Consider the following 16,883-nt stretch of genomic DNA (forward strand, 5'->3'; position numbering starts at 1 on the left):
AATTGGTTCCTCTACGTCAACCACACCCACAAACGTGCGTGGTGCGCTGGCGATGAAATGCCAGATCCTTTCGTGAAAGATGAAATCCATGAGAAGAAGGTCATGCTGAGCATCTGGTGGGGAGTTCATGGAATCTACCGTTTCGAACTGCTCCCGGACAACACGACAGCTACTGCCGAGGTCTACTGCGCTCAACTGCAAAGATTGGCCGACAAGATCCGCAAGGAGCACCCGAAGCTCTACAACGTTCGCCTCCTGCATGATAACGCGCGCTCTCACATCGCGAAGAAGACTTCCCAAAAAATTCTGGAATTCGGATGGGAAGTTCTACCGCACTCGCTGTACAGTCCGGATTTCTTCGCCTCCAATTCGCCGGAGTTCCACGCCAAAGGAATCCGTGATCTTGTGAGACGTTGGCAGAAGGTTGTCGATGTTGATGGAGATTATTTCGTCGAATAATAGAATGTTAAAAAGTTGTGTTGTTTTGAAATTTTGCCGTATTTCAGCAGATACTTTCCGAACACCCTAATAGCTCTAACCTCGGCAGCGACTAAGAGTAAAAAAAGAACTTTCAAAAAAATAATGAAGAATGATTATGAAGGAATAAAGGAAGAAGAGGTAAGAAACAAATGACCGTCTATTAATAGGTATTGAATCGAACAGAGTGTCCTCTGCCAATCTGTTGAGCAAAAAAACATTCGAATGATGTATGAACATTGCTGCTATCAGCAATTGTCGATGGTTAGCTGGGGTTGAGGTGTGTCCAACAAACAAAACACGAGAAAAGAACTCATTATTTCTGTATTTGCCGTCATTTTTTCAGGAATACGTGAAACAATGTGCAATAATTCTGTGAGGAAAGAGTTAAACGAATAAATAAACCCGCTGACAGAAGAATACAAAAAGTGAAAAACGAAGCGAAAACGACTCAAAGCATCGACTACTAAAAGCACTTAATGTAGACACAGCTTGAATCCTCGATTTTTATTTTGGAAGCTTCCGAATGTTGTTTATATTATGAGAGTCAAACCACGTAATAGAACAAAGGGAAATAGCCGATAAACATCCGTGACATCCATGTTTTGTAAAAAATGTGATGACCTTTCTCTTTTCTTTTGTATTCCAGAAGAGAATTAATCAAAAAGAGACACGATTTAAAATGCATTGAACATTCCACAGCTGACGTTTGTTTTTCATATGATCTCTTCCTGAACTTTTTTTTTCCTCCCTAATCGATAGATCCATAAACAAAAGAGACTAGAGACGTGTTTCTCAACTTCCTATGTTGAAGCATGAAACCTCATAACCTCAGTGATGCTAATGAGGTATTAAATAGACCTCACTACGATAGCAGTAATATCCAATCGTTTCTGTCAGCGCAACTTCCATAATGGCAATGTACTTGACGAATAACTCTAACTACTTAATTACCAGTAGACAAGAAACATAAATCGATTCGTCAAAGATTTTACCAGATGCACCGCCGAACGCACTTTTTTTAATCGATATTTTAGTACCTTAGGGAGAAAAATTGGATCCAGATGTTCCAAGGAAAATTTTCAGGAGAAAATTGAATAGTGGATCATAAGTTCTCATTAGGTGTTAACTAAATAGTTAAAGTTACTCAACCATCACATCATCATGATAAAATTTACCCCGCAAGAAACGACTGGATATTTCTCCTGGATATTTAGTAGGACACAAAATTGTCTCAATTAGACGCGCAATTAAGCTGAAACACGTTTAGGATTTTCCAGAATGGCTTGAAATTGCGGTGCAACTCCTTGAAAGTTCGCCAATATTAAAATTGATACGAAATCTACATCTGTTCGTTCATAACTGCTATGCCGGAAAAACTAGGAGAGAAGAGTCGGTTAATTTTGGAAAATTCAACAAAATTGGAATTCTAGTACAGGAAATACTATATTGAGGCTAACAAATTCCGAGTCAGAAAAATTAAAATTGCTAAAATAACAAAATTGATGAAAAGATTTTGCCAATTATATGCAAATTGGCAAAATTCAAATATTGAATTTAAAAAAGTTTCTGGTAAAGTTCCATTCCACATTGGTGCACTAAAAATAGGAATCGTGGCGAGTACAGAAGTAAAGAAGATTCAAAAGATAAGAAACGACCACAATTGATAGGAATTAGCCGTTATCATCTAAATTGCATAACACGAAAATCCTAGAAATATTTCCAGTAAAAGATGTTCACGATGTTGTTTAAGCGAGAATTTGTGGTATGAATGGAAAAAAACGTATGAAAAGTAATGACGGGCGAGGAGTTTGAGGGCCTAGTTTAAAACGTGCAGAAAGAGCGGCGCATGCTGTATGTTGCACCGCCTGAGGATCGCGGATTCTCCGGGCTATTCCTTACGACAGAATACATCAATTACGCCACGAGCGCTCAACCATCCAGCTCAATTAAACAAATACAGTGAAAATCTAGAAGTTGTGAAGCCTGGCATGAATTTCGTATCCGTAAAAAAAAACATAATTCGACTATTTCAATCCCGTAATCCTACAAGCTACTGAAATTCGCGTCTATTTCATAGAACAATACAAATCATCGAAATATAAAATACTTATGTATTATGACTTTAAAAGATCTGGAAAAGGTAGAAGAGAGGGAAAGAACGTTGTCCTCGCAGTTTATAGACCCACCAGCCCCCATTTCAGAGAGGAAGTTAGAATTACTTCAAAATGTAGCTTCAATATAAACAAAACACCGGCCGTCAGCATTTCGGCCCATAAATTTAACGTCCAGAGGAGAGTTATTGAGGACATGAGAGGTTGAAAAGCTCACAGACACATTCACGCACACCTGCATCCCGCTCAAAATGTACAAGTGTGCATTGAGACAGCTGTTCTATCGCTGTTTGCTGACACGAATTGAGGAGGATCCACGCAGGGGAACGATGCATCGTCAGATGAACACTTTTCGATGATTGAATTTTCAAGGATGACGTTAAAAATGAGGTAGTTTTGCTTCGTGCGTCAAAAGTCGTCGAAAAAAAGTGCAAGAAAAGACTGACTCAAGCTAGAAACATGGCAATTTCAAAAAGAAAATGTCACTGCTAAAAAAAATATGAGTTTATTTTGACGATTGTCACTACACACAAGGAAATAATTCAATAAATTTATTCTGAGTCCAAAATACCATGTGTACTGTGCAGCTGTACTGTACTGTGCTGTACTGTGCAATAGTATCTGGAAACAATCCAGACATATGCGAAGCTCCGTAATAAGGCAAACTGCATGAGCAATGAGGCCCCAAACGTATATTGCAAGGAGTAAAAATTGATGGACAATTCCCTACGGGTATTTTCTGAGTTCCAACACTTTCGAAAAAGATGTTACCCGTCAAGACTCTCTCAATTGCCTAGGAATCATACTAATTATAATAACTTAGTCAAATTTCGATAAATTCACCATAAGAGTAGGTGGAAGAAAATCCATAGAGGTGAGAACGACGTCTACAAACTCGTGATCCATTCTTTTCAACTCCTGGAACGATTGCAGCTCATATCGATGGAAACCATGGTGGTAAACATGTGGAGAAGGACCTCACATTGCGCCCAACAGGGTGGTCTCGAGCGGATCGATACCGGAGAGGAGTCGGCTGGGGCTTGCGTTCGGCATCCGACACTCTGTAATTGGAACATTATTACAAGCTTCAACCTGCTAATTTGGATGGATATTCAAGAAACCTGGATAAACAACGAAGCTCTGGATGTGAACAATTTGAGACTTTCCTTTTGTTTCGCAAAGTAAGCACAATATAAGCGCGACAATGGTGCAAAAGAAGGACTGTATCCAAGGTTCAGGAAAAACACTTTTAAAAAGTGCCTCGGAGACGTATATCCTTCTATCTGAGGTTTTAAAAAATTTAAACATTGGATCCTAAGCTTAATGGTATCTACAATAATCAAATGTGAATAAAAACACCAACCTATTGGTTCCTCATAAATAAGAAATATTCTTAAATTTATATGGAATATGTAAGAGAACGGTTATTCTACGGAAACATACAGGAAGAGCATTCCAGAACAAACCGCAAAAATGGTTCCGCCAAGCCGGAGCGCGATCTTTTATAGGGGGTAGATCAAAAGTTGATTTTGTGATCTTCATAGGTCATATTCATTTGTTTTCTAAGGAATCCTAACTCGTTATTAATGCCATTTACTCATTTCAGTCTCCTTATGTCCCAATTTCATCAACATTTTGGTGTCATTCTCCTCCTTTCTTCTTTTCATCCTGAGACATTTTTTATGAACGTTCAAATGAGTTCAGAATGAAAATGACTTTTAATTTATTCAAACATTCATTCATTGTAGTAGCCCCCCAACATTATATCGTTTATGAATAAGATTTTCAATAAAACTTGCTAAATTTATTTCAGGAACCAGGAAGACTGGATTTCGTAAAAATCAAGTCCGAAATTGAGATCATATCGAGATTTTCTGCCGCGTAGCATGGATCACTGTGCTCTTTTTTATGCTGGTCATGTTCTGGATGTTATTCTCATAAATAGATGTGAATCCAGTCCAAGGACATCCTCAAAATAGACCGTGGAAAAATAAATGTCTAAAAATATACTTAAAATTTAGGTTAAGTGATTTGAAAGATAAAAAACACCAATGCTTCTCCTATTTTGAAAGATTTTCTCATTTTTCATTCGTAGATTTAACAAAATAATTCTTTTCTATTTTTAGACGCATTATTTAACAATATCAACGATTTTCCAACACCACTAATTCGTAACTGAAAATTCAATACATCATTCCAAGGATTCGAGTATGGATATTTTTAGCGTACGTCAATTTTTGCGACCTTTTGCTGCGATCAACTGCTCCACGCACGCGTATGTTCACCCCCGTTTAATCGTTTACTCGACGTGTGTATGTGTGGGCCCCATTTGAGTGCTAACAAATTTGCGTACTACCTCTCCAATAAATCCCTCACTATTTCTTTATTTCTATGACAACGGTGAAATCTTACGTATTTCCCCCCTCCGTGCTCCACATCTGTCGCCATTATTGGATGCGAGGTGGGGGTCACTTATTCCCTATGGACGGACACACAACGTTCGGATGTGTGTCTTACATGCACAATCCCAGTTCAACTTGATCTTTTTTTTCTGGATTTATACGTGTAACCTATAATTCTCCGTAAAGAGAATTAGATCATCTGATAGCAATAGGTTTGCTAACCGTTCTTTCCTTCTACTAGTGCATTTTTTTCTTCGAGACAGCAGGAAATGTGAAAATTTTCTCATGGATGCGATTGTTAATAAACGGAAGAAGTTAATTTTCATTACTAATTTTCACATCTTGTGTTTATGTAAAAAATCTTTGTTCTCCTTTTTTTTGCAGTCCATTTAGTCCATGGTCCAGTCCATGATTTTCTTATTCCATAGTTATTTGCAGAAAAAAGTTAATTCACATTCCTTGCTCTTATATGAACACCAGAATTTCTTTTAATTTCAATTTTTCCAACCTTCAAACTCAATAATTGCCTAAATTTTGGTTTTTTTTTAGCTACAACTCTAACGATCCTGACATTCAACTCTTTCAAGTCAAAGAAGTGCATTTTGCATTTTTTTTTTTCGATTTGAACCTTCGGAAAAATAGGTAGTACGTCGTTTTACTGGAAATCGAAGCTAGAACAGCTAAACGTATTCCTCTGAACGCAGAGTAATTACTTAAAGTGATTTTCTGCACATTCTAAATTATTCCTTAGTGAATAACTGGATTTATTGAGGCGTAGAGCTCATAAACACATGATATACGTCTCTATGAGCCGGCGTGGATTGTCGTCGTTTTCCTCCAGGTGCTCTTTGATCGAACACTGCGTCGCGTTACCATGACATTTGCATTGATTCACTACTAACAACATAGAAGCAGTTCGCTAATTCTGTTAAATTACTACCTTCTTAATCTTTTTTTTAAAATAAATCCGAATGGAAGGATCATTTATACTTTAGAAAAATGCGTGAAATTGTACACATCCAAGCTGGACAATGTGGGAATCAAATTGGAGCAAAAGTGAGTTCTACTGGCTGGCTCGTCCTCAATCCCACTCATCCCGTTCATTTTTTTCTATCATAATCCATTCAGTTCTGGGAGGTGATCTCAGATGAGCACGGAATTGAGCCGACTGGTGTCTACAACGGAGATTCTGATCTGCAACTGGAAAGAATTAATGTGTACTACAATGAAGCAAGCGGTCTGAATCCATTCATTTAATTTTTTAACTTATTTTTCTTCATGATAAATTTACTGGAATCGATTAAGGTGGGAAATATGTCCCTCGAGCATGCCTTGTCGATCTGGAACCAGGAACAATGGATTCTGTCCGTGCTGGTCCATTCGGACAACTATTTCGACCGGATAACTTTGTTTTTGGTTAGTAATATAATAAAGTATATAAACTAAAAATATATGTATAAAGTATAAGTAATATAATAAAATATAATCACATACTGTATACATACCGTAACTGTGGGCTCCAAGAAAATGCACTACCCTTTGATCGGATAAAATCTCTCAGGACAATCCGGTGCTGGTAACAATTGGGCGAAAGGACACTATACAGAAGGAGCGGAATTGGTGGATAATGTTCTGGATGTGGTTAGAAAAGAGGCTGAAAGCTGTGATTGTCTTCAGGTATTTCCTTTTCAATCCGAAAAACTCTCACCTACAGAGCTGCAAAATTCTCAATCAAAGTAAAAATTGGTTGACATTAATCATAATTTTTTTGAAATTCGCCAACCTATTTGACATCAAATAAGAGTTCTAGGAATTTGTGAACTCGTATGGACTCAGTAAAAGGCGGACAAGCAATCTATGAAATCATTTTTTTGTTCTTCCAGTTTTTTTCCTCCTAGTCCTCTACTAAATACTTCTCGATAGAATACCATTTCTTTGATATACGCCTTCCCCAGATGAGTATTGAGTACTCTTTTGGCCTGCTGTGAAAAATTTAGTTTTTTACCCTCTTTTAATTCTTGTTCCCATGACCAGCTCTATTATATTTTTCTTTTTTTTTCTTTGAAAATTATTTGACTCAAGACTGATGCACATCCATGTGAAAATGAAATTAAGGGTTTCCAAATGACCCACTCGCTCGGCGGTGGCACTGGCTCTGGAATGGGAACGCTTCTGATCTCAAAAATCCGTGAAGAGTATCCTGATCGAATAATGAACACGTTTTCAGTGGTGCCAAGCCCAAAAGTTTCCGATACGGTAATTTTCTTTCGAACGTAAGATTTGATTCAGGTGTAAATATTTGCAAAATTACAACGTCACGGAACTACATAGCTCTGTAGTAGAGTATGTAGATAAGATTTTTTTTCCTCTATTTGATACCTGTGAGAACAAAAATATCCGCTACAAAAGATTCCGGATGAAAAGAAGGATAACGAGTTAGTGAGGGAAGCTAATGTGTGATTCATAGAAGATTATGCGGATAGTTTTCACTCACTAATTGTTTTGGTATTCTGTTGTTGACTGAAATGATCTAGCAAAATATAAATAGGATAAATAGTAAGATAAGTAATAGTAAGTTAAGTTGGTAAGTAAAATATAATTATAAGATAAATAATAGTAAAATCATTGGTGCACAGTACATCAAAAGCAGTTTCATATCGTTACATCGAGTGTTTTCTCTTTATTTTAAAAAAAGAAAGAATTATACATTGTCTGTCTTTTTCCAAAGAGAATTTCTTTTATATAGGTAAGATAAATAATTTTTTTTTATTTTGAAGTAAATAGCCAAATTATAGCTGTTTAGGTGGTCGAACCGTATAATGCCACTCTCTCAGTTCATCAACTTGTCGAGAACACAGACGAAACATTTTGCATAGACAATGAGGTGGAAATTCTTTTTTTTTTTCGAAATGATCTTTGATGTATCCTGGAGAAAAACGCTTTGCTTAGGCTCTCTACGATATTTGCTTCCGTACACTGAAATTGACAACTCCAACATATGGAGATTTGAATCATTTGGTGTCAATGACAATGAGTGGTGTGACAACTTGTTTACGATTTCCTGGACAGGTATGGACTCACTATACATACAATATGATGGATATATCAGTTAATTCCATAACATTATTTATTTAATATTTCAGCTTAATGCAGATTTACGTAAATTAGCCGTAAATATGGTACCGTTCCCTCGTTTACATTTCTTTATGCCTGGTTTTGCTCCGCTAACATCACGAGGATCTCAACAATATAGGCGAGTAATTTTCTCGTCTTCATTTATGACCTCGGACGTATCGAGAATGAAAACATCGGGAAATTTACTCTATTTATTCCATCTATTCATCGGCGATAATAATTGCCGTATAAAAAAAAGAAAGTCACGGAAAAAAATGAGCTCAAGTACGAAAATGGCTACAATTTTAGCTGTGAAATTTTCAAATTTCAAGCTACAAGTTACGCAAAAAATGCGGCATGTGTTATGAATACGAATCGATTCTTTGAAGGAAGCTTTCCCTTCTTCAAATTAGTAATAATAATTAAAATTTGATTATTTCAGAACCGAAAATACTAACGATTTCAGGATTTTGGTGCTTAAATGAGGGATCCGGACGTAGATGTAGGCGTAAAAGTGAAATTCATAATACATCTCGAGATCCCAGGACATTTAGCATCGTTCGAGGAAATTAAATAATATTAATTAATTTTTTGGTGGTAAATTCAGCTCGAAATTTTAAAGATTTGTACTTCTGGGGAGAACCTTTTTTCCAGAAACAAGACATCACTGGATTCCGTTCTTCCTCCCCGACAAAAAAATTTGAAATAAAATTCAATTTAGGTCTTTGACAGTCCCTGAGCTTACACAACAAATGTTCGACGCTAAAAACATGATGGCAGCATGTGATCCTCGACACGGTCGATATCTTACTGTAGCGGCGATGTTCAGAGGTCGAATGAGTATGAAGGTACTAGTAAATTTCTTGTACACCAAAAAATTGGACTTATTTTAATCAACGGGACATCTTATTCCCTTAAAATGAATAGTTTTTTTTAAGGAAGTCGACGAACAAATGCTTAATGTGCAAAATAAGAACTCCTCTTATTTTGTGGAATGGATTCCGAACAATGTCAAGACAGCTGTATGCGATATCCCTCCTAGAGGAGTGAAGGTGTGGTAAACACAAATATTAAACAATGTTTTACAAGTTTTTTTTTCCTGTAATTCAGGTCAATTGCAAAATTTTCTAAGTTAAATTTAGATGGCAGCTACATTTGTTGGTAATTCAACAGCAATCCAGGAACTTTTCAAAAGAATCTCGGAACAATTTACAGGTTTGTTTAAGTCACATTTTAATTAGATAAATACGTTATTTGCAAATTTATTTCTAATCCAAAATTCAGCTATGTTTCGCCGTAAAGCATTCCTACATTGGTATACTGGTGAGGGGATGGATGAAATGGAGTTCACTGAGGCTGAGTCAAATATGAACGATCTGGTTTCTGAATATCAGCAGTATCAGGTTGGTTCATCAGCACCGGTAGCTAGGAAGTGCTAGGATAAATAAATGGGAAATGTCGTCTGGAAGGTGAGATTGACCTGTTCCATGAAATAATCCCCACTCTTCTACAGTATCCTTCATTCAACTAATTTTATATCTTTCTACAGTACTTGCGCTAACTATATTTACCTCATTCAAGTTAGTGAGGGTACCTAAACTCATATCTTGGTGAATTAACTAACTTGAACGGCCTAAAAGTTGAGAAATGATGACTAGCCCCGCCCCAGGCACTAATAATTATCCAGACTCGTACTGAGGTAGAGGTAGAAAAAAAATCAACATCCTTACTATTCAGGAAGCTACCGCAGACGATGAAGGAGAATTCGATGATCAAGACCATGATGTTGAAGAATAGTGTCGTTCGATCCAGATAATAATCTACACCAAAATTTACACTCCATCTTATTTTATCGTTGCGTGTCTCCTGCCGTAATTTTTCACCTACATACTCTTTCCTTATAGTCATTATAATAATCTGTATGAATAATTAGTGGATAATACCTAATAAACACGCAAGAATTCAAATCCAGGACCATTTGTTGAAGATATTTATCACAAATGTAAAGTGTTTCTGCTCGGAAAGGACGTGAACTGTTAAAAATTCTGAATATCTCTCATATGACACTGCGACAATGCTAATCAAACTAGGCAGGAGCGTCTTAGAAGACGTTGAATTATGGAAAAAGACAACACACATAAAAAGAAAATAAAAAATTTTGAAAGACAATCATATACTAGCTTCTTCAATCAAATCACATCAACATCGTTAACTACAAAATCAGCAAAAATCGATAAACAAAAATGAGGGCAAAGAGAGTGGAAAAAAAAGAATAAATTACTCGAAACTTCAATGCAACAAAAATACGAGGAAAATGTCATACATATATATAAAATTTACCTATCATATCAAACAAGAAACAGGATGAAAATCAGAGAAATTCTCAACGGATCGTGAACAATACAGAGCCATTATAAGGCTCAAACGCGTGCCGTATCAGTCTCACCCGCATCGATTAGAAGTGTTTCACATGAGTTGCGCACGTGCCACACCTCCATTCGGAACGAATCCATTGGTGCTTTACGAACTTGTTTTGTACACAACTCATGTGATTTATCCGCTAACATATAGCTAACTCGATCTACTCTTAAATGATATAATCTCGCAATATGAAGACTGAAACAGAAGACGATGAGAACGCTGAGCAATGGCGGGTGAGACCGAGTACGCAGTATCGCACGCCATCGAGCTCACATCGTATACGCATCGTTTCGTTACGCCAATGCACGACGATTCCGAGATGATATCGATGCCAAATCGGGAAACAGCTGTGCGACCGCTTCGTCGATATGTGCACAAAAGCCGCGCAATGAGAAATCTCGGTCGAAACGAGCACGCTGCAATAAAAAGAAAACGTTCACACGAATAGGAGAATCCACGATTTCTCTGCTGTCTGGATCATATTCGTGGAAAAGTTTTTCAAAAAAGCGAAGTCGTTTCGGAGCGAATAGCACCAACTTTAAAGAAAAAATCTTCCAAAATGATCCCTCAAATCCTTTTTTTCTGCCCTTGTCAAAAAAAAAAATTATTCCAAATTAGAAAAATCGATCGACTTTTACATTATAACATCCGAGTGAAGGCCGAATAAAAAAGCGCTTAAAGAATGAAAAGAACACATCCAAATCCAGATGCAGTGATAAAATACGAAGAGAACTTCACCTGTTTCTCGTAGGTCTCGTCGCAGTCGAGAGCAGGCCAGTCCTGTTTCTTGATATGATGCATCATTGCTTCGGCTAGCAATTCCCCCGTCGGTTTTGGGATCTGAAGCGGTAAAATATACATGTTGGTCCGAAATAGACGATTAGAGTACGTCCACCTTGCTGCCAGTCACATCCTCTATAACTGTTTCTGCTGGCCCACCACTGTCGCAAACGATTACGGGACGACGTTGGTCCAATGCCTGAAAGATGCAAAATACAAAATTCCTGGATTTCGACGGATTTTCCCAGACCTACCTCTATAGGAACGATACCGAAATGCTCGTTTGGAGGGGTATACAGTGCAGAATCGCACTGACGGTATAATTCGAATTTTTGGCATTCTGAAGGAGAGGGAATGAAGTGGACGACGTCCGCAACATCGAGATCCTGAAGGTTCACTCATCAGTAAGCTGCGTCTACGCACACACACACGAAATTCAGAGAATGCGTACCCTTGTCATCTTCTGGAGCAGTTCGTAGTATATCCGGCTTTCGGGGATATGTGGCATCACAGAGCCAGCTAACTGCACCAAAAATTTGTACCCGCGCTTTTTTAATAAGGCTTAAAGTAAGGATTAATAAAGGGAATTAAACTTTGAGAGTAAGCTGTTTTTCTCTTCTCTCCACCCACAGGCAGCTTCAACGATGATGTCGAGCCTTTTTTCTGGCCAAAATCTGTTCATCGACATAAAAATGTAGACATCATTCTGAGGCCGATCCCGGCGACTCATCGGCTTCTTGGCCTTAATAGAAAAAAATTCTCGATCAGTCATGGTTTCAAGTTCAAAACTTCATTCCTACCGAAATAACAATAGAATCTACATCGCACGGTGGGTACACGACCCGAATCTTACTTTTTTCGATTCGTGGCATGACTCGACCAAATTGGGATGCTGTAATGGTGTTTTTTTTACATAAAGAAATTATATCTGTAATAGAAAATACAATAAACAAATACAATAATAAATAAACAACAATAAACAATCACCTGTGAAATGGCTGTTAACCATAATTACATCGGTTTGCTCAAAGAGATGTTCTTCGATAAGACCGATCAAATTTGAATACCATCTATAATTAGCGAAAGAAAAAAAATTAGGTAAGAATTGGGAAACGACACCGTAAAAAATCTTCGGATGAACCTGTACAGGAAGAATCTCGACGGTGTGACGAGTTGTTGAGGGAAATGACAATAGAATAGGACTTTACAACTCGGATAACGCCATTTAATAAGAGGTACACAACTGGAACACAAAAACACTGTGAACTCGAAAAACTTTAGGGAGGGAAAAAAACGTACCTCGCTGAATGATCCACAACAACGAGGTCAGGTTTAATATTGTTGAGGACGAGATACCAACCTAATGCAACATTTTGACTCCACCAATCACCTGGATGCAGTTTTAAGCTCACTTCTCGGATGTCTGGAATGTGGTGATGTGAATATGAACAGGAAAAAGATGTGCGCATCGTCCGCCTTACCTACGCCATCGAATTTGTGATCTTTCCAGTACTCATCTATCATAGTAGTTAACCAAGTAACCTTTAAAAAAAAGTATGAAATTCAGGAAGAAATAAACACTGGTTGATTGGGGAAAAAAACAAAAATTGGATCGAACCTTGTAGTTCTTAGAAACAAAATGTCGTATCAATGCAACTGTACATCGATCAGAACCCCCGTTCCACTGTTCGGGGTGGATAATTACCACGTGCATCTGAAGGAAGTGTTTACGTTCGGCGAACGATACAACGTGTAAAAACCGTAACGATGATTTCGTTGTGTGTGTGTGTGTGTCCTTTATCGCGCCTTAATCTTAGCACGTGTCTCTCGAATGACTGTACATTGCGGTCATCCTCATCCTTCATCAAACATTTGTAATAATGATGAGCACCAGAAATGGCCTGATTGAGGCGGACCTCAGGCGGACCTCGGGCGGACCTCAGAACCTCGGAGCGGCTCCGCTCGAGTGCAGATCGCAATCGCGGAAGAGACGATACGCAGCGCGAACAATTTGGAACATAGGTAGATGTCAGCGTGCGATACCTCGCGAAATCTGGTCGCACGAGCGTGCTTCTTTTGTTCAGACGTTTATCGCAAAGCGAAATCAAATATATGTAGGGATTTCGGTAACACTCTCCGGGAGGGAAAACGAGTCAAGGAACTGACGATTGGAGGGAGGAAGGTGATCGGCGATAGTTGCCGCATGGCTCCACGCTGCGATACGTCAGAACGCGGTGCGTCGACGAAGAAGCCCAAGGAACTGGATGCCCGGCAATGCGGATGTACAGGCAGAAGCCGCTAACAGACATAAGATCAAGATGAAGAAGGCAAGTTAAGCACATAAGCGGGCCGCCGTCGACAATGCGTTGACAACCATAGCGCGAGAAATCCTCGAAAAAAAAACAATCGCAAAGTACAGCCGATACTTGTGCGATGATCGCTGAACGGAAGCACAGGAGAAAGTATGTCATAAATAGTCGAAATGCCGATACGTTCCGGTGCGTCCACGTTCTCGCAGATTTCTCAAAAGATAGTACACAACTGGCCCGCACAACAGCCGGATATGAGTTTTCGGAACAGGACGAGCACGAATTGAGGGCATGTAAAGGTGCCTGATCAAATTTCTCACAAAAGTAGCATCACGCTGTCGAGACACAGTGAACGTCATCAGTGGAATCAGCGCACGTGCACAATCGTGATTGTGTTGGTTGTTCGTGCAGAGAACAGATTGCGCTATTTGTTATGAGGAAGCAAATGATCTCTGTTAAAAATACACCTATCACGAGAAAAAAAAAACTACAGAGGTATGGTAATAAATTCTGAGAGAAAAAACGTTCTATTATGACCGAGCGCATAAATCTTAAATCTATTTCATTACAGTAGATATAAATCACGTAGATGAAAACGCCAATCACAGTAAGATCTCAGAAGAAAAAGTGACCGATGAGGCTGATTTCTAACCGAAATAGAATCAACAGTCAATCAATGTATGGATGAAAAGATGCATCGATGAGGAGGAGAAGCATCTGGTAAGCACAAGATCAAGAGATAAGCTTTTAAAAGCAGAATGTCTGGCTGTGTGGTAGTGTTTAGCTGTTGGTTCTCCCTCTTTTTTTTCCGTTGAAAATAAACAAAAATAAATGCATGAAGCCAAACCTTAGTGGTCAACGCGAATTTCAAAGTCACGCTTGACGATGGTGGTATCGGCGCGATCGGTGTTCTCGGAGGATCTGATGGAGAGGCCACCGAGCTAAAATTGACTCCGTATATATCAGTGATTGAAGTGAATGAAGATTGAGAATTAACTGGGGATTACAGATTTGGGATTGTACTGATGGTTAACTGCTCTGAGCGGGTCCACCAAGATTAAGGGGTGTTTGGGGGAGCTGAGTGCAGCGCGCTACCTGAGTGTCGCCGGCAACGGTAGTCTCCTGAATAAGTTCCCTTCTGATGTACCAAACAGCTAGCGACAGAGGGACGGAGAAAAAGAGCGCAGCGGTGTATAGGCAGGAAAGCAGCCACGGACGAGGATCGAACATGTGCGAATGCGATGCGCCACCGATAACGTACAGGAGGCCAGAACGCCCAGTTGTGGGCGGGGTGCTCGATCTGTGTCTCTGTCATTCTTCTGCACCTCAATCCTCTCGAACGAGTTCGTCTGAACTTTGGGTTTGAGTGCACCGGATACAGTACTCGGCACCGCCGGCGATGATTGGATAATGCGTTGGCATCGGGCGCGGCGGGTCAACTGCACCTCGCCGCAGCAGCTCTGCAACTGGTTTACGGATACTATAGATATTTTTGTGCTGAATCCAGGATTCACACTTATAGAAGACTTCTCGAGAGCTCCAAGTCATAGGTCTATTAGAAATGAACCATTGAGAATAAAAATAAAATAATGTTCATGCCATGAATTCAATTAAACGGGAAGATGCTCAGCAACACAAATTCTTCGTTCCAAAGAATTAAAAAAATATAAAATTCTTCTGTTCTGTAATATATATCACAGTGTGGAGTTTCGCTTGAGTCTATTTGCACTCTCCAACTCCTATTCAGAAAACGTTCGTGGCATTAGACGATCACACTACGAAATCGGGAGCAGATCAGCATTTAGGATTATATCAAATTAATTCGGAAAACTTTATAATCCAGTAGGTTAAGCGTCCTTATGCGACGAACTGTTAAATCCTGAGTGAACGATAATGTCCAGAACAAACAGAGGAAATCCAAATAAGGTTCGAAAATAACTATTCTAGGCGCCTTCTTAATAGAAGTAGTTCCATCTCATATCCTTCTTCACTCAGTCCTACGAAATTTCAGCGGGGATTTTCCACTTTTTATAACATGGTTGGAGCAAAGAACGGAAAAATCAAATAGAGCTCATAAATGCAAAAAATCACCACTTGGAAACAAATAAAGGGAAACACGCATCCTAAAAAAAATCATAATGTCAAACATAATGCTCAGAAAAAATGACAGCCTGTCTATAGATAACTCGAACGCGGCTGCTAATACCTCATCTATAATTTGAATCAAAATACCCAAACATTTTGCTGAAACTGAATAGAAAATCCATGAGAACTCGATACAGATAGATTCTAGCCCTAGCCGGGTGCGATCAAGGAACTCCACGAAAATTGCAACTTTGATGCAAAGAATACGGTCATACGGTGCAACTGTAAATCTTGCGGCATCGTCAAAAGGTCTTAAAAGTTCCCATCAGATTTCAGACATGTGGTTTTGTTTTCATTTTGTGCTCGATTTTATCTGTGGGGTTCCGGGGGGAAAAAACCACTTACAATCTTTATCTCACAAGTTAATGAAAACAATGTGCACTTCAGTACGCTGAGTACATATGTCCTCGAAATTTCACTGTTTACGGACCATGTGATGTACTATAGGAGTGAAAGAAATTATTAGAACCGGGAAATTCCCATGATTTACTTTCCTGTCTGTGCTTATACATAAACTCTATGAATGTTTTCTTCTGAATTTGCAAAAACTGCAAAGACTCTCATTGAAATCAATGACAGGGGCAACTTTTTCTCTTGCGTGCGTGTTAGAATGATGAGCTTTGCTAGGATTGTAGAAAATGGAACACCCTTCCCCTTTACGACATAGTGATATCACGCCCTATCATTGTGGAACATGGCCTGCTTTTCGGTAAATTTCAAACCCAACAATGAGGTCGTTTTTTCTTTCCTCTGAATCACGAGAGGAGGTCGCCGACCATTAGATACTCTTTTGGTCACCTAATACCGTAACGTACTTACAAAAGAAGTGCGACTACTGCCTTTACAAAGAGGTTAATCCAGGGCAGGCGAAGATGCTGGCCAGTTCCCGAGAATCTCTTTTCAACTGGGAATTGTCATGTGTGCTTTCTCAATTCCGAGAAAAAAAAAACGCTAAGATTTATTTCTTTAGTACCGGTTATGGGTGTATTCGCGCACGATGACCATCGCTCGGAATTTATATCCTGAGTTGTGGTGCCGAGTCCGTTTTCACTTCCCAGACCGCGAGCGTCTACGATAGCCATCTTATAGTCTGCCGAGAATAAAGACCACCCTCATAGGTT

The 16,883-nt window shown here is 39.0% G+C and overlaps 4 protein-coding genes across 9 annotated transcripts; 2 read left to right on the forward strand and 2 right to left on the reverse strand.

The window, feature by feature from the left end:
* Positions 1 to 57: 57 nt before the first annotated feature.
* RB195_021198 (uncharacterized protein) lies at positions 58 to 459 on the forward strand (the record flags this gene model as incomplete). Its single annotated transcript, XM_064207813.1, has 1 exon — positions 58 to 459. The coding sequence occupies one exon, from the start codon at positions 58 to 60 to the stop codon at positions 457 to 459; it is 402 nt and encodes a 133-aa protein (XP_064063694.1).
* A 1,161-nt stretch (positions 460 to 1,620) lies between these two features.
* RB195_021199 (uncharacterized protein) lies at positions 1,621 to 4,258 on the reverse strand (the record flags this gene model as incomplete). Of its 3 annotated transcripts, XM_064207816.1 has the most annotated exons (8): positions 1,621 to 1,732; positions 3,163 to 3,212; positions 3,435 to 3,509; positions 3,569 to 3,652; positions 3,713 to 3,731; positions 3,781 to 3,874; positions 3,955 to 3,983; positions 4,035 to 4,045. In XM_064207816.1, the coding sequence occupies 8 exons, from the start codon at positions 4,043 to 4,045 to the stop codon at positions 1,621 to 1,623; spliced, it is 474 nt and encodes a 157-aa protein (XP_064063696.1). The 3 variants fall into 3 exon arrangements, with proteins under 3 accessions (XP_064063696.1, XP_064063695.1, XP_064063697.1); XM_064207815.1 differs by lacking the exons at positions 3,781 to 3,874; positions 3,955 to 3,983; positions 4,035 to 4,045 and adding an exon at positions 4,189 to 4,258 and having other exon boundaries at positions 3,574 to 3,652; XM_064207814.1 differs by lacking the exons at positions 1,621 to 1,732; positions 3,713 to 3,731; positions 3,781 to 3,874; positions 3,955 to 3,983; positions 4,035 to 4,045 and having other exon boundaries at positions 3,060 to 3,212; positions 3,569 to 3,667.
* A 1,734-nt stretch (positions 4,259 to 5,992) lies between these two features.
* Positions 5,993 to 9,904, forward strand: RB195_021200 (uncharacterized protein; the record flags this gene model as incomplete). 2 transcript variants are annotated; one of them, XM_064207817.1, is made up of 13 exons in its annotated part: positions 5,993 to 6,049; positions 6,122 to 6,230; positions 6,299 to 6,409; positions 6,555 to 6,670; positions 7,109 to 7,249; positions 7,797 to 7,877; positions 7,943 to 8,062; positions 8,137 to 8,261; positions 8,829 to 8,955; positions 9,046 to 9,159; positions 9,250 to 9,322; positions 9,392 to 9,510; positions 9,845 to 9,904. In XM_064207817.1, 13 exons carry the CDS (start codon positions 5,993 to 5,995, stop codon positions 9,902 to 9,904), a joined length of 1,353 nt encoding a protein of 450 aa, XP_064063699.1. The 2 variants fall into 2 exon arrangements, with proteins under 2 accessions (XP_064063699.1, XP_064063698.1); XM_064207818.1 differs by lacking the exon at positions 8,137 to 8,261 and having other exon boundaries at positions 7,076 to 7,249; positions 7,943 to 8,030; positions 8,840 to 8,955.
* A 917-nt stretch (positions 9,905 to 10,821) lies between these two features.
* Positions 10,822 to 16,844, reverse strand: RB195_021201 (uncharacterized protein; the record flags this gene model as incomplete). Of its 3 annotated transcripts, none has more annotated exons than XM_064207820.1 (15): positions 10,822 to 10,944; positions 11,267 to 11,368; positions 11,424 to 11,507; positions 11,563 to 11,694; positions 11,760 to 11,869; positions 11,939 to 12,050; positions 12,109 to 12,200; positions 12,296 to 12,378; positions 12,450 to 12,551; positions 12,608 to 12,731; positions 12,790 to 12,850; positions 12,927 to 13,022; positions 14,465 to 14,558; positions 14,625 to 14,655; positions 16,736 to 16,844. In XM_064207820.1, 15 exons carry the CDS (start codon positions 16,842 to 16,844, stop codon positions 10,822 to 10,824), a joined length of 1,455 nt encoding a protein of 484 aa, XP_064063700.1. The 3 variants fall into 3 exon arrangements, with proteins under 3 accessions (XP_064063700.1, XP_064063701.1, XP_064063702.1); XM_064207821.1 differs by lacking the exons at positions 14,625 to 14,655; positions 16,736 to 16,844 and adding exons at positions 14,713 to 14,739; positions 14,868 to 14,932; XM_064207819.1 differs by lacking the exons at positions 14,465 to 14,558; positions 14,625 to 14,655; positions 16,736 to 16,844.
* Positions 16,845 to 16,883: the final 39 nt, after the last annotated feature.

Source organism: Necator americanus, chromosome X (genome assembly GCF_031761385.1).
Source record: "Necator americanus strain Aroian chromosome X, whole genome shotgun sequence".
Taxonomy (NCBI): domain Eukaryota; kingdom Metazoa; phylum Nematoda; class Chromadorea; order Rhabditida; family Ancylostomatidae; genus Necator; species Necator americanus.